The sequence below is a fragment of the Carassius gibelio genome, chromosome A5, assembly GCF_023724105.1.
Source record: "Carassius gibelio isolate Cgi1373 ecotype wild population from Czech Republic chromosome A5, carGib1.2-hapl.c, whole genome shotgun sequence".
NCBI classification, from domain to species: Eukaryota; Metazoa; Chordata; class Actinopteri; order Cypriniformes; family Cyprinidae; genus Carassius; species Carassius gibelio.
This window is the reverse complement of record NC_068375.1, coordinates 33,699,187-33,726,752: the sequence shown is the minus strand read 5'-3', so window position 1 is coordinate 33,726,752 and position 27,566 is coordinate 33,699,187. Positions and strand designations below refer to the sequence as shown.

Here is a 27,566-nt window from a genome sequence, read left to right as displayed (position 1 = left end):
TAATAAGAAAAAACTAGGAAAAAGCATTCTTTTTAGATGTTTCTGTCTCCCTAGTAATCTAATTAGTCTTTGGTTGAAAGGAGTGATCTCATTCAGAAGTGAATTGCTATTAATGACTTATTATTTGATGAAAATGTGTGTTTTACTCACTTTCCTGACAAGCATGACTGACGCGCTGTATATCTAATTTCTGTTCTCCTTCAGCGTTCTTTAGAGTAGTTGCAGTGCATTCGTACGACAGACGCAAATGTCGTTACGTACCAAAGCTTTGTAAACAAAACGAACGGTTCAAAAACTTAAATACGTAAAAGTGCAGAGATTAATGTTATGCATGTGCGGCCTTCTCCTGCGCCGTCATTACTAAGCAACGTGGTAAACAGGTGCTGGCTTAATGATGCAAGCAATCCATGGTTCAGACCCAAATAAAATCATATGAACGCAGTCCAGCGGGGGCAGGGGGAGGGGGAAGCAAGTCGAACTAAGTGTGAAAGCACCCTAACACTGTATTAAAAATACAATTCTTGCCACAGTATAGTATGTGATGCAGATGCTCCTGAATTTTTAACAGAGCATTTCATTTGGTATTTATTTTTATTTGATATATATGGAGATGGAAAATCCTGCCATTACTCACCATAATTTTTTGGTGGACTATCCTTCTAAGTACGTGTATGCTGGTTTGAAATCCTCAATAACAGTAATTTCTTATCAGTTATGTTCTTTAAACTGAAAAGCTACAAAAATATATTCTGATCAACAATATAATGCGACAACTTGATGCAAAACAGAAATCCTTACCTAGAATGATGGGCAACGTGAAGTAGGCCGCGTGATTGGTTTGTCTTGGCTTTAAAGATATAAGTGTCTTTGGTTCATCACACGCTGCCCTGTGTGTATATTTGAGAAAAGGTCATGTAGGCTTCTCCAATTTGTGTAAGGTCATGATGGAGCTGCCCCGCTGACATGTATATGTACACAGTTTCTTCCTCTGTTTCCTGTCTCTGTCCGCAGAGAGCCATCGCTCCGCTCACCTCCCACCTCTCCTGCTTCCTCTCTCATTCCTGCTTATTCTTTTGTTCTGTTGCACCATTCTTTCTCACCTATACTAGTCTCATCAAATTGTGGATCTTTATATTGTGAATTTTCAGGAAACTAGTTTAAAGTGTTTATGGATCATTCAGGTATCTGCCTGACCTGATGTCCAATGCCTTGTGCACTGATTTCCTCAGGAGCCAGTAAGAAGCCTGTTTTGAATCGCAGAGATGTGGTGTCATGAAGGAACCCATGATCCTTAAAAGCCCCTTTCACACTGCACGTTGGACCCAGAAAATTGCCAGATTGCCTTCTGTGTGAACGCAAACATGTCCCAGGATTGATTCCGGGTCGGGGACCTAGGTTCAGTCCCGGTACAAGCTCTGTGTGAACAAAAGCCAGATCTAATGGCAGGTCATAGTGATGGCACACTTTATCGTGCAGCGTTTTTACTAGATGTTTTGAAGGCAGATTAACATTTGCGATTAAAAAATAAGTGCAAACTGTAATGAAGCAGAGATCAGGTAGTTCCTCACTATCTGCGCTGAAGCTGAGATCGTTCGCCAGTTCAAAGGAACCTTAACGTGCCTTGCGTTTTCGACTCGTACATTATACGTCACATTGTGATGTCACGTGTCATAACGGGACCTTTGCGGGTTGTGTGTGAATGCACGCTCTGGTTTCGCTTACGAGGTTTTGCTTGTTTTTGATGGCATTACACAAAATAATTTTTTGTGTTTTTTTTTTACATTAGAGAAATGTATGGCATTCTTATAAATGTTTAATGGTGTAATTTGTAAGAAGTTTTTTTTCTTAGAACTTTTAATCTTTAGATGATGAAGTGCAGTGAAACTTGTCTCTTACTTGTATCGTACACAGATTTTGTTGTTTCTCTTGTGTTGAATGTACTTCATTAATTCCCAGCAGGTCCCTCCTATTTCAAGGGCCATCTTGATCTGTTTGTTGGTCTCTCTCTCTCTCTCTCTCTTTATTGTCTCTTTGCCAGCATGATATCCTTTTTTCCGAACAGTGCTGTGCTCTGACACATGCAAAACCGGCTGAGGGGTTCTGTCCTTTCATCTCCCGACCACATTCCGAGTCTTCCCGTTCCCATTGCATCAGTCCACATGTCTGTATGCGTGAAACAAGAAGTCCAAATATTATCGAATTTTCTCGTCCAGGTTCTTTCACTTAGTTATAAACAAGTGGAAGTGGCTATTCTTATAAAAAACGTACACACACACACATGCAGTGCTTAACAAATGTATAAGGTCACCACCACCCAGTGTAAAGTTTGTGCCACAGCTGGCCTAAACTAACAGTATTAGGGATTACCAAAATATTTTTTTATGTTTTTGTAATGGTTAATACACCAGTAAAGTGTTTCTAATGCTAGAATATAGTTGTTGTTATCCATGATTTTGCTGTTTTACAAGAAAGGCAGAAAAATTATAAAGCTCTTTTATTATATTTTTTTTATTCAGATGCCCAATTACAGTCAATAACAACAGAGACTGTGAAACATAAAAAGAATGCAAGCAAGATTTTTTTTGTTTGTTTGTTTATTATGTGTGAATAAAGACTATTTAGTTGTCTTAGTTTGTTATTTTCCTAATAAATGAAAAAAAATCAAAATAAAAAAAAGTTCAGTTTTAAACAATTTTTTGACACATTCCTAAAATATTTTTCTTTTTATTATGACAGGTGGTATAATAAGCATACAGTGCTTTACAAAAGTGTTAGACCTGAATTGTTTTGACTGTACTTTAGCATATGAATAAAAAAAGTGCCTTTTTTTATTTGATGTGGTGCTCAAAAACATTTCTTATTTGTATCAATATTGAAAACAGTTGTGTTGCTTAATATTTTTGTGGAAACCGTGGAAACTTGCATAAAAGTATTTATTATGTTATATAGTGATCAAAAACTGAAACTGAAATGTAAGTCATATTGCCTTGAAGATCTTGCCTGACAGCCATAGTCACCATTTTGCTATAAACAGCTCCTTTTGTGTTCCACTGAAGCGAGAAAGTCAGACGGGTTTTTGAAAGACATGAGGGTGAGTAAATGATGACAGGATTTTTCATTTTTGAGAACTACTCCTTTAAATGTTTATCTTTAAACAGTTGCTGTATTTGTTGCACCTTTGCCTTTAATTCCCTTAAGAAATGTTAAAGCATCTAAGAGAAAGCGTTTGAATAGCTTCTAGGTGTCCACACGTACAGTATGTGCGTTTTCCTCATACATCACCGTTTGATGAGCTCTTCTTTGATGAGCTGGAACATTACCTAGAAAGGACGCTAAATCCTAATGCAGGCCGGAGGCGGCTTAAAGCACCTCCACCCACCTGCTTCTTGACTGCAGAGCGCTTGAGTCACATTGATTAAAAACTAGAGAGAGATGAAGCTACACGGTAGCGCAGATTTTGATGCAGAAATGTTTTGATTTTGAAACTCAAACTTTCAGTCTGATTTGTTTCTTACACTCTAAAAAAAAAAAACCACTGGGTTAAAAAACTACCCAATTTGGGTTGTTCTTAACCCAAGGGCTGGGTAAATCTAGGACTAAACCCATTTTGGGTTAATTTTACCCAGCAAATTGGGTTGTTTATTTAACCCAGCATAAGGGGTTAATTTAACCCAGCTATGGTTACTCATTTTTACTATATTACTAGCTTATTTTTTACTTCATACATTAAATAATGTTTACAGATTAATTTAAATCCTCTAAACTTTTCTAAAATAATCCACACAACCACTGGTTTGTCTGATAACTTCCTTTATTTTCCTTTATTTATCATTTACAGCATTGTTAATATAAATTTTAATAGGCTATACATATTGCCCATATTTAAACTAATTTAACAAACATCAAATGTAAAAATGAAACGTTAAACAGAAGTAATTTGTGTTATTAACCAGTCTCTGTTATTCTATAATTGCGCCGTGCCGCGCTGGTTCTCGTGCCCGAGCTGGAGTTGTGTACGGCGGGGAACTTCTCACGCCTGGTTTCACTCATAGTCGAAATATACTGCCATTGCTTTTATAACCTGCCCAAAACAAACGGTAATCAGCTCTGAGGAAATATTTTAACATCCAAAGTATTTGTATTCTGTATCTTTATGAATAAAATCATTTATTTTATGCGAAGCATCAGCCTTTTCCATCACGCGAAAAGATCGCGACACTCGTAAAAGGTGATTCATACATGCAAACATGATTCATATTTTTATGTATTTTTAATTATTTGGTCAAAAGTTTTTTTTTTTTTTTTTTTACTATGTAAATTTAATATGTAAAAACTATTTTTTTTACAATGAAAATGTATTTAGTACTTTTTAAACTTTTTTGTTAATCAAAAGAATATTAAGAAGATTTTAAAGTGTTATTTTAGTATTATTTATATACTATTATAGGATTTATTCATATTTTGAATTAGCTTTCATTATTTTCAGTTTCAGTAGTTTTGATATGTACTTCTGTTTTTTATTTATTAGTTTTTAGTTATTTTTGATTATTTATTTCTGTAGTTTCTATTTATTTTTATATAACTTTTAGTACTATTAGTGTATTTCCTATTTCGGTTTAAGTTTTTCCATTTATTATTTGGCCTGTGGTTTATTTTAGTTCAAGTTCCGTTTTAGTTGAATTCATGAAAATGATTTTTAGTTAACAAAAACAACACTGGTAGAAATATCAGATCTTAAGAGCTTTTGATCATGACACATTGGATTTGAATGACATTTTTTGACACGCATACCATCCAGAAGTAGCAGGAATGGTTGGGGTGAGGGGGCCGGTTAGCGTTTTTGAAGCGCAGAGCGCCGATGGGGCCCTAGCTCTGGGGTTCCTCTTTTATGTTTGTGTATGCCTCAACTTGCTGATATTATCTCACTGGGTTTTCCTTTGCTTGGTGTCAAAGGTTCTCTCCCAGTGGGCGGAGCTTCTTCCGATTGGCCGGGAGGTTTCTGTCCCTCCGCAAGTATGAAATCATGGCTTTGGAACCCACTGAGTGAGTTGCCATGGCCACTGGGAAGCTCCCTGTGTCATGTGTTTCAAAGTGAACCGAGGCCTGGCAGAATTACCCAGCCTTCAATGGGAGGCAAAATGACCATTATTAGACTTCACAGTCCTGGCCATCTATTTAAAAAGAAGAAAAGAAACCCAGGGAGCTTAAGACAAGGGCTCGAGGAAAGTGAGCTGAGGGGGACGAGAGGGTGCAAGAGAGGGAGACGGATAAGCCGCCAGGGAAAATGTCATGGCGGTATCTCAGTTCAAAGAGCTCCCCCAGGAAGTATTTTGTTTTAGTGTTTACAAGAGAATGGAAATCAAGAACTCCACAAATCACCTGTGGATTTTTCCAGGCTGCCCTTCCAAAACGAATCGAGCAGAATACACATTGCGTGTCACTTTAGGGTGGTGCGGCGAACAGAGCGTGTAATGTTGTGTCTGCAAGATGTGGTAATAGAATGTGTGTGTTTCTCTTTGAACGCTGTGCCATGCTGGGATGGGCTGAGCCACTTGGCGGGCTTTCTTTTTTCCACTTTTCCTTTCATGGATTAAGTTCTATCCTGGAGTTTAAGGACTCTTTTATACTCCGGAGGGGGGAGGTATCTGTGTGTGTGTGTGTGTGTGCATACGTGCGTGTGAGGAGGGCTTGTGTAAAGGGGGTCAGCTGTGAGTGACTTGGAGGGCTACAGAAAAAGAGAATGGAGAAGAAAGCGTTAGCACACCTGCTAATTGAGAGGAAGTTGAGGACTTGACGGAGGGGGGTGAGGGAAAAACGAAGGATTGGGAGAAAAGGGGAGGGAGAGAGGAGAAACAGTCTTGAGAGGGAAATGCACACTATAAAACCCCGATAAGTTCAGAATGCTCAACTTTTGTGGACACCGATTACCGTTTTTTTATTTATTTTTTGTTTTTTGTTCTCTAACTCAAAGGTAATGATAGTAGTGCTTAAATTTATTCTGTACTACACAAACTTGTTAGGCACAATTTGATTGAAATATTGAATAAACTAACTCATACATGCTAACATAATTATCAAAGAGCCTGCCACTATATACTGTTCGTTTCACATAAATAAAAAAAACAGCCTTGAGGACATTTTGTGTTTCTTTTCAAGTTGGCTTAAAATCAAAATTTACTCAACTTAGTTTCAAAATACAAGTTTTCATGATAAAATAACTTAATTATACATTTGGCAGATGTTTTTATCTTCTGTGCATTCATTGTCAGCGTGTTTTGACTGTTTTCAACCCCTGACCTTGGTTTGCTAATGACTTGTTCTACCAGTTGAGTTATTTTTTTTTCTCAGCTGTGTCAGAAATACTTTTTTACAGAAGTAAAATGGGTTATGAAGATAAAGAATTAAATTTGTTATTTGATAAAGAATTAAACTTTTTCGTTAGTTTCTCAAAAAAATTTAATTTTCATTTACTCATCATCTTCTGTTTATCTTGGAAAAACAAATGAAGATATTTTTAATGAAACCTGAGAGATTTCGGTCCATGCATTGTAAGGCTGTTCCACCAAAACCATTGTGGCTCCTCAAAAGAAGAACCTTACAGTGAATAGTTCAATGATCATTCCCAACTTGTATGACTTACTTTCTTCGACCAAGATTGAGACATTTTTTAAACATTTCATACAAAAGAGGAGGGTCCAAAATATCGAATTTCATTATATGGACCAATAAATAAAAATAAAAAAAACTTTTTCGAAAAAATCTTCTATTTCACAGAAAAAAGAAAGGCAATAAGGCATAATGGCATGGAGGTGAGTAAATGACAACGCAATTTGGGTGAACTATCCTAATACCTTTGTCTCAGATGTGTCCCCTAAAATTCCTGAGGAGAATTAAAAAAGAAGCTAATTGCTATCATAAAAATACAGTGCTATAAAAATGATTGTGGGCAGCATTACTCAGATAATTTGGTTTTGGAAGATTTGGATGAGAAATAGTTTTGGAGAATCTTGCAGACTTTTGTATCTTTGTAAATTTGAACGTGGTTTGTCTCTTCTGAAACTCTAGACGAGACGTGTGAGATTACCAGGGCCTCTGGGAATCTCTGCAGGAGCCTTAAGTCTCCATTTGCACTCTATTTAATCTCATTGCCATCTTGGAGAAACAATTGAGATGTTAAACAGATCTCATGTGCGATTTGTCTTTCCTGTGGGCCGAACTGGGGGTTGGAAACTGAGAACTGGACTGGCTAACACACCTGGTAGCCTCAGGTGCACGAAGCCACCGGTTTGTGTGTCAGGTAAAGATATGGTTGTTAAAGTGTGAGACGTGTGAGCGCAGGGAGGGATTGTGGCTGGTTGAATTACAGCTCTCTGGAGCAGAAGGGACAATAGAGCAAGAGGGAGAGTTCTTCTCCTCTTTCCTGCTCTCTCATACAGAACAGCCTTGAGAAAGATGAATGAATGAGAGGCCGAGGTGGAAAAAAACAGAATGAACGTGTTAGAGGAAGCAAGGAGTTTCCATCAGATTCCTTCGTTCATTGAAAGAAAGACACCCCGGTTTTTGTACTTGTATCAAAGTGCTGCCCTCCTGTTAAAAATCATTGAAGTCTTCTGGTAAATCCCCCCCGCTGCAAGGGTTAATCTAAGTGCTGGAAAGCCGTTGTGGTCTTGTATAGGCCGAGTCTAAACCTGCTGTTCTGTTTGCCTGGGGAGAAATGCTGCTCGCCAAATGCAGATCCCATTACAAAGACTCAGACACTCACACACACACACGCGCACACATACTCACTCATGAAACTTAGCTCAAATATACCCCACACACACACAGAGCCACTTCAAGGGGAGGTTAGATTAGAGAGGTATGAAGGCAGAAAGCTCATGCTCCTTTAATTAAAGTCATTCGCATTCAGCTGTCCTCATTCACCGCAGTGCATGAGCAGCTCTGATCTGACGACTCCACACTGGCTGATGCTCTTCAATCAGATATTTCATTTAATGAATAATTGAGCAAAATGTAATGCCTACTTGCATTTATTTGTTTGTATATTCTTATTTTAAAGGGGTCATATGATACAATTTCAAGTTTTCCTTTTTTGGGGGGTGTTACAAGCTGTTTGTGCATAGATACGATTCCTAAAGTTGCGAAGACTAAAGTCCCAAACCCTAAGAGATATTCTTTATAAAAGTTAAGACTCGTCCACGCCCTCCTAAAATGGCTCGTTTAAACATGCTCCCACGTCTACATCACGATGTGGGAAGATTTGCATAACACCTCCCAAATGTTCATGCAAAGAAAGAAAGCGTAACTTTTATTCTCGTTGTAGTGTTGTTGCTGCCCCACTGTCATGTCGTGAAAACGCTGTGTGTTTTGTTGTGAAAGTGAAACTACTTTGTTTGGTCTTCCAGAAGAGGACACAACTAGAAATCAGTGGTTAAGTTGTATTTACAACACTGTTCCAGAACAGTTCAACCCAAATATTCAGATGTGTGCAGCGCATTTTATGGAGGAATTTTCCCTGATCCTGGGAGAGTAGCCTACAAAGCCGTCTACACACAAAGGCTGTTTCTATGAAGTTCCAACTTCGCAAGGATAGTCTGGTGCTTCTGACTCAGTCGTGGCAAAAGCCCCTTCTCGTCAGCGATCAGGTGGAACTAATTATCACCCACCTGTGTGCACTAGAGTAGAAAAAGACGCACACATTTCTTTTCTATGTGTCCGCTAGAACCGCCAACAATGCCAGTACAGCGCGAGAAAGGAAAGTGGCAATTTAATCAAACTGTCCTGAAGCTGTGCGCAATCTGGTACCAATTCAAAAGACTGAACAGACAGCTGGTAAGATCGCCACCTTAATCAGACTTTGTTGTCACTTGTAGATTGTTGCACGCTGATGAGGCGTTGACGTGCGGGCGGTGTAAGACACTTGTGTTTGTGCGCTGTAGTATCTGTGTGTTGTAAATATTCACGTGGTAGTTTACGGAATGTATTGTGTAAATAGTGGTTGGTCAATTTAGCGCAGCTTGACTAATTTAGTGATTTAAGTACTTTTAAGCCTGTAAGTACTTTTTTATTTTAAAAGAATTTGCCACTGATGGTTCAAACGTGAGTTTTGAGCAGTGTAGAGTAGCACTTGTTGTTTGTAATTTCTCTGAGCGCAACATGGTTTTATGTTTACGCAGCGCGATATGCAATGCAACGCGTAAAAAGACAGTATAAGTCATTATAATCAGTAATTATGTTCTCACTGGATGCAACAAATACCTTGTTTGTAATAGGTTTTATTGGTTTTGTCTGGTCGTGCTGGGACATAGCATTACAGTATGGTGAGGGGCGTAACATTTCTGTCACACGCTTGAGGTATTCAGCCAATCATAATACACTGGATAGCTGGCTAATCAGCATACACCTTGCTTTTCAGAACGATGAGTTTTGTAAAAATCAATGTTTCAGAAAGTCGGGTGTAGAGGAGCAACAATAATGTACAGTGTGGAAATGTTTTTTTAACCTTAAACCGCATAAACACACATTTCATTATACCAAATATAATGTTACACAACATAATGTTCTATATGCATATGTGTGTGTGTGTGTCTGTGTGTAAATTTGCATATGCCTCTTTATTTTTTTATTATTATTAGACTTTGAGGTTCTTGATGACACTGTTATTTTGCAATTACTTTTTTTTTTTTTTTTTTTTAAAGAGTAAAATATTAATAGGGTCACATGTAAATGCCTCTACTTATTTTTTTATTATTAAAATGTTTTTTTTTTTTTTTAGATTAATCATTCCTCACCATTTAATGTGTGTGTATATATATATATATATATATGTATGTATGTATATATATGTATATGTATGTATGTATGTGTAACAATCTATCAAACCAACATTAATATTTAAGCATCGCTGTTGATTTTTAGAGTAGTTCTGGTGATTGTAAAGATAGCATAGATGCTGACCTCTTTGGGACGCCACATTTTTAAACTCTCAGTGACCCCGGGCAGCCTTTTGTGTCTGATTGTCTTGAGACAGTGTCATCAGAGTGTCTCCCTGCAGTGTTAACCTTATTAAAGCTAACTTGTGTGTGTATGTTTATTTTCCTCGTGCTGCGGTACCCTTATTAAATCTAAACTCGTCTGGATAGAGTTATCATTACTGACAGGGAAACCACAGCACACTTACTTGATAATGACTTCTTTGCTGAAAGCTCTGAATACTCTACTGTACTGAGCAAGAGCATTTCACATCCATTTAAAAGTAATCGTCTGAATGGTGTATGCAACATTGTTGATTCAGAAATTCATTCAGAAATGCAATTAGCTTCACATTTCCCCTTTACAGCTACAAGGATATAGGCTTTGCTGGCAAAACCGCAAAGCAGCAGCTTTTCAAATGCTACTATTTCTTGTTTTATCATCTTAGAGCAGTAAGTGTAAATGTAAATGTAAGTCTCTACATATTTGTGGTAGTAAGTTTGATGTTAGCTCCTCTTTAAAGTCATGAAATCAAAACGGACCTGTTTGACAAAAAAATCCTGGTCTTATTGTGAATGATCAACACATCTATGTGTTATTAAAAAATAATTATATATACCGGTACACAATATATATTGTATTCATAGTCTTTAATAAAAATTCTTAATATATTTAATGGTTCACCAATAGCCAGTTACATATTTACACATTGGTTTAGTAAACTCTAATTGGTCTGGATGCATACTAGTTTAACACCCATTTTTTTTATGATTCAGTTAGATCGATCAGTGGCTAAAACTCCCGTTGCATGCATTTAAACCTATTGTAGGAGACACTTAAAACAATATCACCTTTATTTATATAGTGCTTTAAACAAAATACATTGCGCCAAAGCACTGAACAACATTCATTTGGAAAACAGTGTCTCAATAATGCAAAATGATAGTTAAAGGCAGTTCATCATTGAATTCATTGATGTCATCTCTGTTCAGTTGAAATAGTGTCTGTTTTAATTTGCAATCAAGTCAACGATATCGCTGTAGATGAAGTGACCCCAACTAAGCAAGCCAGAGGCGACAGCGGCAAGGAACCGAAACTCCATCGGTGACAGAATGGAGAAAAAAACCTTGGGAGAAACCAGGCTCAGTTGGGGGACCAGTTCTCCTCTGACCAGACGAAACCAGTAGTTCAATTCCAGGCTGCATTAAAGTCAGATTGTGCAGAAGAATCATCTGTTTCCTGTGGTCTTGTCCTGGTGCTCCTCTGAGACAAGGTCTTTACAGGGGATCTGTATCTGGGGCTCTAGTTGTCCTGGTCTCCGCTGTCTTTCAGGGCAGTAGAGGTCCTTTCTAGGTGCTGATCCACCATCTGGTCTGGATACGTACTGGATCCGGGTGACTGCAGTGACCCTCTGATCTGGACACAGACTGGATCTGGTGGCCACGGTGACCTCGGAACAAGAGAGAAACAGACAAATATTAGCGTAGATGCCATTCTTCTAATGATGTAGAAAGTACGGTGTTATGTGAAGTGTTCCGGTTCCAGTTTACCTAATTAATGCAGCCTAAAAATCCTTTAACGGATTTGGATATTAAAAGCATATTAGTATGTTATGTGTATGCCAGGTTAAAGAGATGGGTCTTTAATCTAGATTTAAACTGCAAGAGTGTGTCTGCCTCCCGAACAATGTTAGGTAGGTTATTCCAGAGTTTAGGCGCCAAATAGGAAAAGGATCTGCCGCCCGCAGTTGATTTTGATATTGTAGGTATTATCAAATTGCCTGAGTTTTGAGAACGTAGCGGACGTAGAGGAGTATAATGTAAAAGGAGCTCATTCAAATACTGAGGTGCTAAACCATTCAGGGCTTTATAAGTAATAAGCAATATTTTAAAATCTATACGATGTTTGATAGGGAGCCAGTGCAGTGTGGACAGGACCGGGCTAATATGGTCATACTTCCTGGTTCTAGTAAGAACTCTTGCTGCTGCATTTTGGACTAGCTGTAGTTTGTTTACCAAGCGTGCAGAACAACCACCCAATAAAGCATTACAGTAGTCTAACCTTGAAGTCATAAATGCATGGATTAACATTTCTGCATTTGACATTGAGAGCAAAGGCCGTAATTTAGATATATTTTTGAGATGGAAAAATGCAGTTTTACAAATGCTAGAAACGTGGCTTTCTAAGGAAAGATTGCGATCAAGTAGCACACCTAGGTTCCTAACTGATGACGAAGAATTGACAGAGCAACCATCAAGTCTTAGACAGTGTTCTAGGTTATTACAAGTAGAGTTTTTAGGCCCTATGATTAACACCTCTGTTTTTTCTGAATTTAGCAGTAAGAAATTACTCGTCATCCAATTTTTTATATCGACTATGCATTCCATTAGTTTTTCAAATTGGTGTGTTTCACCGGGCTGCGAGGAAATATAGAGCTGCGTATCATCAGCATAACAGTGAAAGCTAACACCATGTTTCCTGATGATATCTCACAAGGGTAACATATAAAGCATGAAGAGTAGCGGCCCTAGAACTGAGCCTTGAGGTACTCCATACTGCACTTGTGATCGATATGATACATCTTCATTCACTGCTACGAACTGATGGCGGTCATATAAGTACGATTTAAACCATGCTAATGCACTTCCACTGATGCCAACAAAGTGTTCAAGTCTATGCAAAAGAATGTTGTGGTCAATTGTGTCAAACGCAGCACTAAGATCCAATAAAACTAATAGAGAGATACACCCACGATCAGATGATAAGAGCAGATCATTTGTAACTCTAAGGAGAGCAGTTTCAGTACTATGATACGGTCTAAATCCTGACTGGAAATCCTCACATATACCATTTTTCTCTAAGAAGGAATATAATTGTGAGGATACCACCTTTTCTAGTATCTTGGACAGAAAAGGGAGATTCGAGATTGGTCTATAATTAACTAGTTCTCTGGGGTCAAGTTGTGGCTTTTTTATGAGAGGCTTAATAACAGCCAGTTTGAAGGTTTTGGGGACATGTCCTAATAACAATGAGGAATTAATAATAGTCAGAAGAGGACCTATGACTTCTGGAAGCACCTCTTTTAAGAGCTTAGATGGTATAGGGTCTAACATACATGTTGTAAGTTTAGATGATTTAACAAGTTTATACAATTCTTCCTCTCCTATAGTAGAGAATGAGTGGAACTGTTCCTCAGGGGGTCTATAGTGCACTGTCTGATGCGAAACTGTAGCTGACGGCTGAATGGTTGCAATTTTATCTCTAATAGTATCGATTTTAGAAGTAAAGTAGTTCATAAAGTCATTACTGCTGTGGTGTTGGGAAATGTCAACACTTGTTGAGGCTTTATTTTTCGTTAATTTAGCCACTGTATTGAATAAATACCTGGGGTTATGTTTGTTTTCTTCTAAAAGAGAAGAAAAGTAATCAGATCTAGCAGTTTTTAATGCTTTTCGGTAGGATATGCTACTTTCCCGCCAAGCAATACGAAATACCTCTAGTTTTGTTTTCCTCCAGCTGCGCTCCATTTTTCGGGCTGCTCTCTTTAGGGTGCGAGTATGCTCATTATACCATGGTGTCAAACTGTTTTCCTTAACCTTTCTTAAGCGTAAAGGAGCAACTGTATTTAAAGTGCTAGAAAAGAGAGAGTCCATAGTTTCTGTTACATCATCAAGTTGTTCTGAGGTTTTGGATATGCTAAGTAATTCGGATACATCAGGAAGATAACTTAAAAAAGCTGTCTTTTGTGGTAGAAGTGATGGTTCTTCGATACTTGTAACAAGAAGTAGAATTTACAATTTTGGCTATATGAAGTTTACACAGAACTAAATAATGATCTGAGATATCATCACTTGGCTGAATAATTTCAACACTATCAACATCAATTCCATGTGACAGTATTAAATCTAGAGTATGATTTCGACAATGAGTAGGTCCTGAAACGTGTTGTCTAACACCAATAGAGTTCAGAATGTCTATAAATGCTGATCCCAATACATCTTTTTCATTATCGACATGGATATTAAAATCACCAACTATTAAGACTTTATCTGCAGCCAGAACTAACTCGGATGTAAAATCACCAAACTCTTTAATAAAGTCTGTATGGTGCCCTGGTGGCCTGTATACAGTAGCCAGTACAAACATAACAGGGGATTTATCATTAACATTGGTTTCTCTGGATAATGTTATATGAAGCACCATTACTTCAAACGAGTTATACTTGAAGCCTGCCCTCTGAGAAATCCTGAAAACGTTATTATAAATTGAAGCAACACCTCCCCCTTTGCCTTTTAGACGCGGCTCGTGTTTATAACAATAATCTTGGGGGGTGGACTCATTTAAAATAATGTAATCATCAGGTTTTAGCCAGGTTTCTGTCAAGCAGAGCACATCTATATTATGATCAGTTATCATATTATTTACAAAAAGTGTTTTCGTAGAAATGGATCTGATATTCAATAAGCCAATCTTTATCATTTGTTTATCCATATTGCATTTGTTTTTTATTTGTTGAACCTCAATTAAATTGTTAACCTTAACTTGGTTTGGACGTTTTTTGTATTTTCTAGTTCGTGGAACAGACACAGTCTCTATAGTGTGATAACTAGGTGAAAGAGTCTCTATGTGCTGAGAATTAACTGACCTCTGTGACGGGAGGCAGCTAGCAGACGGTCGGTTTAGCCAGTCTGTCTGCTTCCTGACCTGGGCCCCAGTTAGTCAAGTATAAACACTAAGACTATTTGCCATATTTCTAGACAGAAGAGTGGCGCCACCCCAGGAGGGATGAAGACCATCTCTTTTAAACAGGTCAGGTCTGCCCCAAAAGCTCGTCCAATTGTCTATATAACCTATGTTATTCTGTGGGCACCACTTAGACATCCAGCCATTGAGTGATGACAATCTGCTATGCATCTCATCACCACGGTAAGCAGGGAGGGGACCAGAGCATATTACAGTGTCTGACATCGTGCTTGCAAGTTCACACACCTCTTTAAAGTTATTTTTAGTGATCTCCGACTGGCGAAGTCGAACATCATTAGCGCCGGCATGAATAACAATCTTACTGTATTTACGTTTAGCATTAGCCAGCACTTTTAAATTTGCCAAGATGTCAGGCGCTCTGGCTCCCGGTAAACATTTGACTATGGTGGCTGGTGTCTCTATATTCACGTTCCGTACAATAGAATCGCCAATAACTAGAGCACTTTCATCAGGTTTCTCAGTGGGTGCATCACTGAGTGGGGAGAACCTGTTTAATGTTTTGATCGGAACAGAAGAGCGGTGTTTGGACCCACGACTACGCTGCCTCACCGTCACCCAGTTGCCCTGCTGCAGGGGCTCTGCTGGAACCGGACAATGTACAGGAATCCCTGAGCTAGACGCATCCAAAGCCATATCTAGAGCCCTAACATTCTTACTGTCCTCAATTAAAGTTTGGATGCGTGTCTCTAATTCTGAAATCTTCTCTGTCAGCCTAACTGTTTCCCTGCATTTATCACATGTGAATCCCTCATCAGCGACAGAGATAGATAAACTGTACATGTGGCAAGAGGTGCAAATAACAATTGTAGGAGAAGCCATTACTCACCGTGCTTGATGAAATATTCTTACTGCGGTTGTAGTAATCCTACAATATTAGGATTCTTAAAGGCATAGTAGAGGGAGCTTTAATTCTGAGAAGAAAAGTCTGACTTGTAAGATACATAATCGAAATTTAATTCAGTAATGGAAACAAAAGAACAAAATTGTGAGGGGAAAAATTGTGAGAATTGAGAGAAACTCAAAATTGTGAGAAAAAAAAGTTGCGTTTATATCTTCCAATTATGACTTTTGAGACTTACGAGAGATTTTCTCACAACTTTAACTTGTGAGATGTCTGAATTGTGCGATATAAACTCGACTGCGATTTGTGCGATAATAAGTCACAATTATTTTATTTTTATCCCATGGCAGAAATAAGTTTCCATAGGTTACGATCTTGTTTTACTTAGAAATGTCAGATTACTGAAGTATAATGAGTTGGAAACTGCAATTCAAGTAGACTTTAAAATGTGTTTTCTTTCAAAACTCTTGCAACATACCTCACCTCAAATTTGGTATGGAATGGAGAAAGAAAAGACAGGATTGTTTACTTTTCCTGTGCGTGGTTAAGGCTGGAAACCCGGTATAAAAACAAAATATACACCCAGAAAGAAAGCGAGAGGAAAGAAAAAAAAAACCGATGGGGAAATTTAATTAGCGGTTGTCCATCCTGAGGCGCAGGGATTGGAGTCACCAGAGTTAGCGGGAAGTCGATGGGCTTTAAATTAGTGGCTGCGTTTTTTGACTGATCTTTGAGTGCAGGGAAAGGAAGGGGTGGTGGGGGGGTCTTGAGAATGATAAATGGAGAAGAGGGCAATTTTACGACCTCTCAGGAAGTTGCTGCCATAGCCGAGAACCAAAGCTGGAGTTCATTTTATTAATGATGAAATAATGAACCGAGATTCTCCCACAGAACCTTCAATGACATCACCAGCCTCGTCCGCCATTGTGTCTTGTCTTTGAGGCGTCACTGAGAGATCTAGTGGGTATCATCTGGGGAGGAGTGTTTAGTTCTTCCAAATCAACACCATTTGATTGCATTCATCCACATGCAGCTTGTTGAAGAAATCCTTGTGACATCCGCCAGAGCTAACATGCTAGTGATATATGGGGTTTTAGTGGCAGGAAACATTTACCCACTTTGAAAATAGTGTTTGAAACCAAAGTCTGTTTGTTTAGGCCTGGTTTAGTCTTAATGTTCAGTCCAGTTTGTTGAGCCATGTGGTGTGGAGTGAGGAAAGCCCCGACGATCCCCCCCCCCCCCCCCCCCCCTTTTTTTTAAGCCGCTGACATAACCTCCCTCAAGACGTGCAGCACACTTTATCATGGGAATTAATTGGGGGGACATTTTTTTTATTCTTTTTTTTTTTCTGTAAGAATATACATAGGTTTACATTTGTATAGATTTATACGTAGATCAATGGATATATATTCATTGTCATGTGGCTGTAGAAGCTTTTAATTTTGTCACATTTTGGTTGAAGAATTACAAATGTTTGGTTCTAAATAGAACTGATCGTCAGATGCATCTCTGTTTTCTTTTGTCTATAAATGTAATGTCCACTTGTGAATACACAGAACACAAGTCTTTCAGTCCTGTGAGTTATTCTTTGGCTGCATAGTTGCAGGGCCTCATATTTGCCTCGTGACAGAGTCAGTCCCTTTGCTAGGTGCCCCCTCACACACACACACACACACACACACACACACACACACACACACACACACACACACACACACACTAAACAAGTGCAAGTGTAATTTCTGGTTATGCAACAGGAGCTGCGAGTGATGAGAGATTTTGTTAAAGCAGAGAAGGTGAAAGACTGACTGGAAATAAAAATGTTGATGATATGATTGTTTGCAAAAATTAATGCATCGAGCAGGAAGAAAATACATTTATACACTGATGTAATAGAGTGTACAAGCTAGCAGTAGAAGAAATGAATGGCAGCTTTATTCAGCTGAACGTGTGTGTGTGTGTGTGTGTGTGTGTTTATAAACAGCACACCCCAAAAGTTGACTAATTAACAGGTGAATGTTCCCTCTGTGAAACAGCCTCATAAAACATTGTTAATCAGCTATAAAAAGCATTATGTCATTATGATTATGTCACTTACCTGAACATAGCCTTATCTTTTCTATCCTTTAAACTGTTATTGCTTGCAGCATCAAACTGGTCTCAGAACAGGTCTGAACTAGAAGCTGACCTGTAATCCAGGGTCTTCTGGTGCCTTCCCTGAAATTATCCTATATTAGTTCTGCACTACTTAACAGGGGCCTCCAGTGAGACTGGCATCTCAGTGAGGTCGCTGCGTCCATGGACCGGGCCAAAATCAAGACCTGTTTTTCTGTAAATAACCACTGACAGTGTGATGACATGTTAAGACCATTTTACTTCTCATCTTTAAAGAGAGCGCTTCTAGCAATGTAAACGCAAGCTTGAGATCAAACTTTAGTGACTTCAGTCTCAGAGGTGTCCATCTGTTCGCAGTAGTTCAGACATGTTAAAGCTAGTTTACTGCTCCTACATGAACTCTAAGTGACACCATTAAATGTTCAGTTTAAATCGTTAAGTAGCAGAGAATTCAGGAAACTTTGCAGTTAGCCAAAAGATTGATTTTAGACTTTTTCAGTGATCACCAAGGATGCTTGTGAATGAAGGATTTTTGTGTGCATTTACATTTTATTCCTTATAGAAATACACTTATTTGCTGATTCATCTTTAAAGTGTGCATATGTGTCTGCCAAATGCATAAATGTAAATAAATAAAGGGGGAAATCGAACTCATTAAAACAAATTGAAAACTCAATAGTTATTTTTCTATCCAAGTTTCTTTTGTTTCTCCCGAACAATTTTATATGAGAGAAAGGAAGTTTAATTTAGCACTATATGCTGGGGTTTGTGTGACTACATGACATTTACAAGCTTCATAAACATTTTTCACCCATAAAATAGTTTTAAATTGTAGCACGCTGTACTCATGGTTGCTGTAAAATGAAGCCATTGCCGCTTAATGGACTCCTTTGTCCATAAGAATAGTATTAAACCATAAGGGTAAGTGTGTGACCTAGTTAATGGTTCCAGATTGTTGAAAACAAGGTTTTTTTTTGGGGAGGGGGGGGTGGTTTGTGGCACGTTTGCACAGATTCTAAGAAATATGATTTGGTGCATTATGGATAGTGCTTGTCACCACGGTAACACATGGATATAAGGAATTGATTAACTGCATAATTATACCGTATTTTTCAGACTATAAGTCGCACTTGGGTATTAGTCGCATCAGTCCAAAAATACGTCATGATGAGGGAAAAAAAACATATATAAGTCGCACTGGACTATAAGTCTCATTTATTTAGAAGCATGAACCAATAGAAAACATTACCGTCTACAGCTGCAAGAGGGCGCTCTGTCTTCAGTGTAGACTACATGAGAACTGAGCAGCATGGAGACGGTAATGTTTTCTCATGGTTCATTTCTCTCGGTTCATGTCAAATTAATTTTGATAAGTAAGTCGCACCTGACTATAAGTCGAGGACCAGCCAAACTATGAAAAAAAGTGCGACTTATAGTCCGGAAAATATGGTATTGAATATTTGGTTAAGTTGTACTTTACTTCAGTGATTTAAACATTTATTTTCTTTTAATGTAAACTTCTGCACCATAGCAAATTAGTAATTTTGTTTGTAAGAAAACTAACCTCAGGCAGTCAATTAAGTCATATTTGTGGGTGCTTTTATTTAGTTTGTCTTACATTTTAGGTAAATTCTATTTAAAATTCTTAATTTTCTCTTTCCCACTCTCTTTCCAACTGCAGAAATGTAATCTAAAAAATGAAAGCAAAAGGGCAGCTCTAGCCTGTGTCTATTTAGCGTTAAAGTGTTGTGGTTCTCAGTGTAAACTTAAGCTAAGAGTGTTGTTTGGAGTTTGATGTGAAGTGTAGCCCAGATGTACCCAGTAGTAAAGAGACTGTGAGAAACCGAGCAGGCACAGGTTTGTACTTCGCTGACTTGGATGCTTATTTTATTTTCTCCTTTTTGCCATTTCCATTTTTTTTCTGCAAGAAGTTTAGACTTACCTAAATAATGTCTTGGCACTTACAGAGAAAATAAAGGGTGACCACATGTAAGTAAACTCTAAATGAGGAAAGTATGCCTTTATCTTTGAGGAAACCCAAAGGCCAGAAGGCAACCTGAAATTACAGCGTAATGGCAGAGCTTTGCTTTCTGAGGACTTAATTACTTTAATTATAGCAATGCAGAGAGTGAGTGAGTGTGTAGGACTGCTGAAATATAAAAGGGGATGAGGAGGAGAAATCAACAGGATTGAAGAGATGAATGCTTCAGTGGTCTATAAATGATTTTTGACCAGTTGGACATTACATGTTGATGTGGTGCTTTCTTGCAATTGTACATTCATTGCATCTTTATCTATATGTTGCATGCAATAACACCTTTATTTGTACAGTAAAGGTAGAGTAACAGGACCTTATGGCACTTTGATTCCCATAACAAAGAAAATGCAGACAGAATCTTGGCATACAGTCATAAAAATGGAATTCACTATATATCTTGGAATTTTGGATGAATAAATGAACCATACAATCTTGTATTCAAATATCAAGTACATGTCTCTGTGTGAATGAGTGGCACAGTTTTTTCAACATCTGGACATTTTTAAATTGTGCCCTTTGAGATCTGAAATTTGTATACTGATTTAGCCAATTTTTATATATTTTTTCTCTCTGGTTAATGCTCGGCTCAAGAAGATTTCATTGACTAGAAATTTCTCTTCATGTTAGCAGATGCTATAAATGATTTTTAATGACCAGAAGAACAGTCATGGAAATGCATAACTCAAGTGTGGTGGAAAAGATGCCTTTCATTCAAAGCACTTTTCAATACACAATAAAACCATGAGTCTGGTTATTAAGTTAGATATTGTATTATCATATAATTTTGTATTTAAAAAGATATTTAAGCCACCTTAGAAGTTTTACTTCAGTCATTGTGATGCTATTGTACTGAGATCACTTAGACAAATATTTTATATTATATATATTATATTATATTACAGCTTTTTATATTTTGAATTTATTTTATATCATTTGTTTTGCTTAGTTTTAGTTTTGTTGTTTTTGTAATTGATTTTTTTAAACGTAAATGTATTTATTGATTTAATTATTTTTCAGTTTTAGTTTAATTATATCAAGTTAAACTAAATAAAAATTAGAAACTAACTAAAATAAGTTTGTTTTTTTTTTTTTTTTTTTTTTTTTTACTTCAGTCAATGTTTATTTAAAAAAACTGGAAAAAAAAGTATGGTTCAGAAGTAGCTTTAATGTAGTTTGTACAGTAAGTAGCTTGTGTAGCCAACTACTCATTCAAAAGAGTAGCTATAGTTTCAGAGTAGCTTCTTCAACACTGCTGGAGGGGATTGTGTGTGTGACACCTGAACAACGTGTGTGTGGGGGGTTGCGTGGTGGTTTTTGCTTCGTCTTAAGAGGCTTTTTTTTTTGCTGTCATTAGGCAAGTTGCTACATCACAGCACTTGCTCAAAGTAGATTCCATGTCTCTTTCTTCTGGCCTGTTCTCTTACTCTGTTGCTCTCTCTCTCTCTCTCTCTCTCTCTCTCTCTCTCTCTCTCTCTCTCTCTCTCACTCTCTCACTCTCTCACTCTCGTTCTTTCTGCCAGCCACCCCTCTCTGTCTCTCTCTCAAACCCTCATTTTCCTCCTACAGCTCTTTTATTGAGCACTATTAATAATTAACCGAAATTGCCATCTTCAAAAGAGCTGAAGCACACTGATGTGAAGCAAACAAGGTAGAGCGCAAGAGTTCAGTCTGTTTCCGCATTCCTGTGAATCAGTCAATCAGCCGAACGATAATACGAATTTAAAAGTTGACAAGACATAAACAGTCATTAGCTTCCACTTCGTTTTCATCTCTTGAGGTGTTCCCTCGTGAATCCCATTGATTCCCTCATGTCGTCTTCGTTCTGATGTTTACTGAGCATATTCCCTTTTAAAATAAAATTATAAATCTCATCAAAGACTGTAAAATACGTCTCGGGGCGTAATAATTAAGATAAGAATATTGTGTTGCTTATCTTTTATAATGCCTTTTCCTGCCATGATTTATTTTATTTAACTTAACATTTTTCTTTTCACTATTATAATTTCTTTAGCTCTCCTAAAATTGCTTGCTTTATCCAATATTATGTTGGGAAAGGTGGAGAAGGTGTTCAAAATGTTTGCTTTGTTCATTTTCTATTTGAATTTGGTAATACTGCTGCAGCGCCTTTGTGCTACACAATTGCAGTCCCAGGAGTTTTCTCTGGCTTGTTTTTGTCCTTCTCGCTCAAGCTAACAGAAGTCAGAATGGGAATCGGTTTCACTGTGATTTTCTTGTGGGATTCAGTGAGCCTTGAGTTGAAAAAACATGTAGGATTTGATATTGAATGTTGGCGTCAACATTTTTAACTATGTCCCAATGTTTTATTTGATTTGGACTTCTAAGTTACTATTTAGCAAGATCAGTTTACAACATCACCAGACCCATCATAGTGTGGTGCGCATCAAAAAACTAAATTACTTGAGTTGGTTATTGTCAACTTCCTAGCCAGCGTCTACAGCATGTAGTTAGATTGTGCTGCGTTAAACTTGCAGAAAATATGATTTGAATGGAGCTATGGTGGATAAAAAAAGGTTGAAAAAATATCCTAAGATGATCATAAACTTTTCACTTAATCCCAACCTACACCAACTTTCTCATTTAGGCCTTTTACATTGAGCTTGAGATAAATAAATTACTTTGACATAAATGAACAGTGTAATGGTGTCTGAGGGTACATGTATTGTTAGTTGAACAGTCACTGGCAATGTCCCTACCACACACACACACACTCATAGACGTGCATAAGCACACAAGCAGTCTGTGGAGAGGCCATGCTTTCTCTCATAGTACCCAGAATGCCTTGGGCTTGGAACAGTGCCATCCCTTTGCTACTCTGATAACAGAGTTATAGAGCTGCACATTGCCGCTTTGATCTCTTTATTTTGCTTTTTTTTATTTCAGCCTGTTCTTTTCGCATGAGTGGAGTTGGAACATACCCAGCCGTCGGTGTGTAAACAAAATGCAAGTCTGGTTATGTGATGTCAGTCATCTATTAAGATAATAAAACAATGAACATCAAGATGGCAATAAAATAGTGAACAAATAAGGCAATGATAGCACAACTGAACACAGTGATCAAAGCTTTGAGCTGTAGTTATGAACAGAAAGCCACTTTAGCCATCACAAAGTGTGTTTGCTTGTTCTACACACTGACTCGAGAGCCATCTAGCTGAGGGGTAAGAGCAAGCTCTAGTGGTTGGGAATGAAACAGGTTGAACAGGGATTGAAATATTTACTTATGAAAAAATTTAATACAAATCTTTTTAATTAAGAAAAACTTAAGCGTACTGTTGAATAAGCTTTTTCTTTGTTCTCGTTCTCACAGGCAAAGAGAGCCGTTCAGAGAGGGGCCACAGCGGTTATCTTTGACGTCTCGGAAAATACAGATGCTATTGACCAAGTGAGTGTAACATCAGTGATGTGTTGAAGTTATAAAATAGCCATTGCTAAACCATTGTACATTTGTGGTTACTGTGGTTTAACTACAATAACCATGTATGTGTGTGTGTGTGTGTGTGTGTGTGTGTGTGTGTGTGTGTGTGTGTGTGTGTGTATATATATATAAGTAAAAAAGTAAAAAAAATCAAACAAAAAAACTACCATGTGTAAAAGTAAAAATAACAATTTTGAAAAATATTTTTGTTCAGCAAGGATGCAGTTCATTGAACATAAGAGACAATTTTATAATAGAACAAGATTTACATTTCAAATAAATGCTGTTGTTTTGAACTTTCTATTCATCAAAGAATCCTGAAAAAAAAAAAGTTACATGTCCAGAAAAATATTGAATACGTCTGTGCTGCTAAATATTTTTAATATATTAGAAAAAAACAAACTAAAAAAGATCAGTCAGAATTGTTTTATGTGCTGATTTGGTGTTTTTTTTATATATATATATATATATATATATATATATATATATATATATATATATATATATATATATATATATATATATATATATATATATATATAAACACCAAATCAGCACATAAAAAATTTCTTACGGATCATGTGACAGTAAATTACTTTTTACATTTGTTTTTTAATATATTAAATAGAACATATGCATCAAATATGTCGCTTTGGTGAGCATATGGGTCTTGATAAAATGTACCTTTGTCATGACAATGCTTAAATCTAAGCAAAATACAGTTAAATTGCTGAACTTTTAGAAATACTAACAAAAAAGCGGGAAACCGTGGTGCAGGACGTATTCTCACCACTGTCTGTGGAAAAGGCTGATCTGCGGAAGTCTTTTTATTTGTCACTGCTTTGGAGTGAGCAAGGGTCTTTCTTTCCACTCCCCACTCTTTCACTGTGGTATTTTTTTCTTCCAAACCAGGCCCAGACTTGCTTTTTCCCCCTCTCCCTCGTTCAGTTGTAAACGGTGTACAGACGAGATAAAAGAGCTTCTGTGTAGACCACATGAAAGGAGTCAGCGCAGAACATTCCAATGCCAGCACCTCTGTCCAGACTCATTCGGCTTCCTCTGTCGCACAGATTACAGTTTAAAGCCTCAAGGCTTTGGGGAGGACGAGGAAAGTTTTAATCACGGGGCAGAGCATTAAGGGAAAAGCTTTCATCATCACCTGCTAGATCCTACTCTAGTTCCCTACCCCAGATCCTAACCCAGTTCTGTCCTTATTCGTTTTCTCTCTCTCTTTTCTCCCCCTCAGTAACCAGACGTACATTACCAAATACATCTGTGATAGCTCATATAGTGCAGGTTAATGCAAAATGAATGCTATTACTTTTTAAATGATCTGGTTTTTGCCTTCTGAATGAATAAATAGGTGAAAAATCCCATAGCCTCTTATAGCATTTCATTTTCTGACCCTTTAGGCACATGTAGGGTCCCTTTTTAAAAATGTGAGGGTGGGCCAGTAACCAACAGAACAATCTAGCAACTGCATATCTAGCTAACATCTTCCTCGGAAACATCCAAGCATCATAGCAAGTTTTTCTTCTGTCGTATTTGTAACATTAGAACATTTCTGTCATACTGTAATGCATAATCATAGAGAAACGTGAGGCTTTCCCGGAGTCTGTGCATCTTTTCTTGAATGAAAACCCGAACAGATTTGAAAAATAAGAGGGGGGAAAGAACACTTAAATGACTATCTTTCAACTTCCCATATTTCACATCAGAGACATGACGACAGAGGGAGAAATAGAGGCTTGAATATCCCTGGTATTTCCCTCAGGTTTTTCAAATTACAGACTGGAGCTGTAGTCTGAGGGAGCTACAAGGCTAAATCGAGCATCTATATTCGCAACATGCAATTGGTTTACTGCTATTTTCCCCTTCTATAGAGGAAAAGGTCCAACCACAGTTTCCACGTCTGGACTCTATAGGTTGCTTTTTCACATGGGTGTATGTTGTCGGCAGAGCTTTTCCCCGGCAACCGAGTTCATGTTGATTTGGCAGATTGAAAATGTTATTCATTAAACAAATGACATGTATTTTTCCAAGTAAGCCACAGCATTGTAATGGGTTTTGTTGCTGCTGTTTTTGAGAGTTTTTACTCTACCCAACTCTATAACTATCATTATTTGTTAAGTGGTCTGCCATGAGAGCTTGTATTATTTTTTTTCTCAAGGTCTGTCTTTTCTCTCTTGATTTTCTCCAGCTGAACCAGGTTTCAGAAGACCCCTTAAAGAGGCCGGTGGTGTATGTCAAAGGAGCCGATGCGGTTAAACTGATGAACATAGTCAATAAGCAAAAAGTTGCTCGAGCCAGGATCCAACACCGACCGCCAAGGGTAAGAGTTGATGCTTGGATTGCATGCATTAAAACATTAGTAGAGATGGGTCCCAAAGTTTATCTAGATTTTTTTTTGTCCTTTTATATATCATATATCATATCATATCATATCATTATATAGTTGCAGAGTTGGTGCATAGCATGCTATAAAAAAATGATTCTTCTTTAAAGTACACCCTCTAGAGCAGGTTGTGTTTTGCTGTTCCGTTATGTCATTTAAGTCATTTTTACAAAGTTTGTAATCTTATTTGGTTTCTCTGCATACACTTTATCTTTAAAATGTGCTGACGTTTTCCTGCCGTTGTGTACTATTGCAGCCCACAGAGTATTTTGACATGGGAATCTTCCTGGCGTTCTTCGTTGTGGTGTCTCTGGTCTGCCTCATCCTCCTCATCAAGATAAAGCTCAAGCAAAGACGCAGCCAGGTGAGGCTCCATAATGCAACCTCATTGCTACATGCCATTGAATTCCTTTGCAAAAAGTATACAATTTTAAGAAGTTTCACTAGTTTGTCTGCCTATTCTGTCCTTAATGATTAGGCTCCTCTCAAACCTACGTTTGGAGGTTCTCCTACATTTGTTGCTCTCCTGACATGCCTTGTTTTTCTTCTATCTCTTCTTCTGTCCATAATTGTTTCCCCACCTGTCAGAGTTCCATGAACCGGATGGCCATTCAGGCCCTGGAGAAGATGGAGACACGCAAGTTCAAGGCTAAGGTCAAAAGTCAGCGTGAGGCCAGCTGCGGAGCATCAGACTCAGTGAGCAGTAGTTCCACATCAGACTGTGCCATTTGCCTTGAGAGATACATGGATGGCGAGGTAATGATCTTCAGAAATGTTCAAAAACTTTTTTTTAAGTATTGCACATTGGCCAAACAAGCAGTTTTTCCTCACCTTGTCAGTTCTTTAATATCTATTCCAAAACCAAATGACAGGCTGACAGTCTAGAGGAGTATGCCAAGCCACTGCTGAAGAACCCTGGAAAATTAGTCATGCTTTCTAGTGTATTTATTTTGGTTGATTTGGTTATGGGGCAATGGGCCTCTCTGAGGTTCTTGACCGTGTTGTCTCCATACACATCCATTTCTTAGCCTCCCTGAACTTCTTTTGTCTCAAAGTATATGAAGACTAACCCTGGTGGCATTTGTTATATTCGTCACTTGCGGTTTTGTGTCATGCTAAAAAGAAAGCACACAACAAAGAAATCAAGGCGTCTGGGAATCACAGAGGAAGTGGCAGTATAAAAGGCTCGGTGGCATCAAAGCGTTTGTCTGCGATGATGAAGAAAAGCAACAAAAGCAGGGTGGAAAGGCAGAGGGAGGGGGATGAGTCATGCTTCTGTGGGTGAGATCGGTGAAGTTATGCTTTCTGACTGAAAGCTTTCTCGGAAGGGGTTGGGAATGTTCACGTTTTCGATTTTGAGACACTTTGCCTTAGTTTGAAGTGTTGGGCTTATTAGTCTTATAAAGCAGTAGCAGCAGTGCAATTTTTACAACCTGTGAGTACTAGTTTTAAGATATTTTTTAGCATCTTGAGCACTGACATGCTGTGTTACGGTGGTGCCATCTACAGTTTACATTGCATGGCGTCATCTTCAGTAACTTGATTAAAATCCTGCTACTGGAGGATTTGTAAACCTTGCTGTAAAATTAAGTTCCATCCCTAAATAAACACACCTTGACCAGCTAATTGAGATCTTCCAGGGTACTAAAATCTACCAGGCTGTGTAGGGACAGGCTGGAGAGAAATCAGGATTAGACACCCCTGATATAAATCGTTAGTTACTAGAAGAAGAAAAAAGCATCTTTGGGGGGCCTGCAATTATTGCATGCCAGAATGGTTACAAAAATGTTAAAACTAATCTGTTGATCTCCAATCCTTCCCTTTTACAGGAGTTGAGAGTGATCCCGTGTGCACACCGATTCCACAAGAAATGTGTGGACCCGTGGCTACTTCAGCACCACACTTGTCCTCACTGCAGGCACAACATTATCGGTGAGCATAAGATGCTGACTCTGCTGTCAGATATGTTCAAACTTATGTTCTTGAATCACTTTTTAATTTCTAAACC

The 27,566-nt window shown here is 37.9% G+C and overlaps 1 protein-coding gene across 2 annotated transcripts in view; it reads left to right on the top strand.

Annotated features, from left to right (window-relative positions):
• znrf3 (zinc and ring finger 3) overlaps nucleotides 1-27,566 on the top strand; it is a 76,523-nt gene that overhangs the window by 47,221 nt on the left and 1,736 nt on the right. For both annotated transcript variants that reach the window (XM_052596639.1, XM_052596648.1), the window contains 5 exons: nucleotides 23,056-23,130; nucleotides 25,364-25,495; nucleotides 25,815-25,922; nucleotides 26,147-26,314; nucleotides 27,388-27,490. In XM_052596639.1, coding sequence (XP_052452599.1) covers nucleotides 23,056-23,130; nucleotides 25,364-25,495; nucleotides 25,815-25,922; nucleotides 26,147-26,314; nucleotides 27,388-27,490 — 586 coding nt within the window. The remainder of the gene's footprint in view (nucleotides 1-23,055; nucleotides 23,131-25,363; nucleotides 25,496-25,814; nucleotides 25,923-26,146; nucleotides 26,315-27,387; nucleotides 27,491-27,566) is intronic.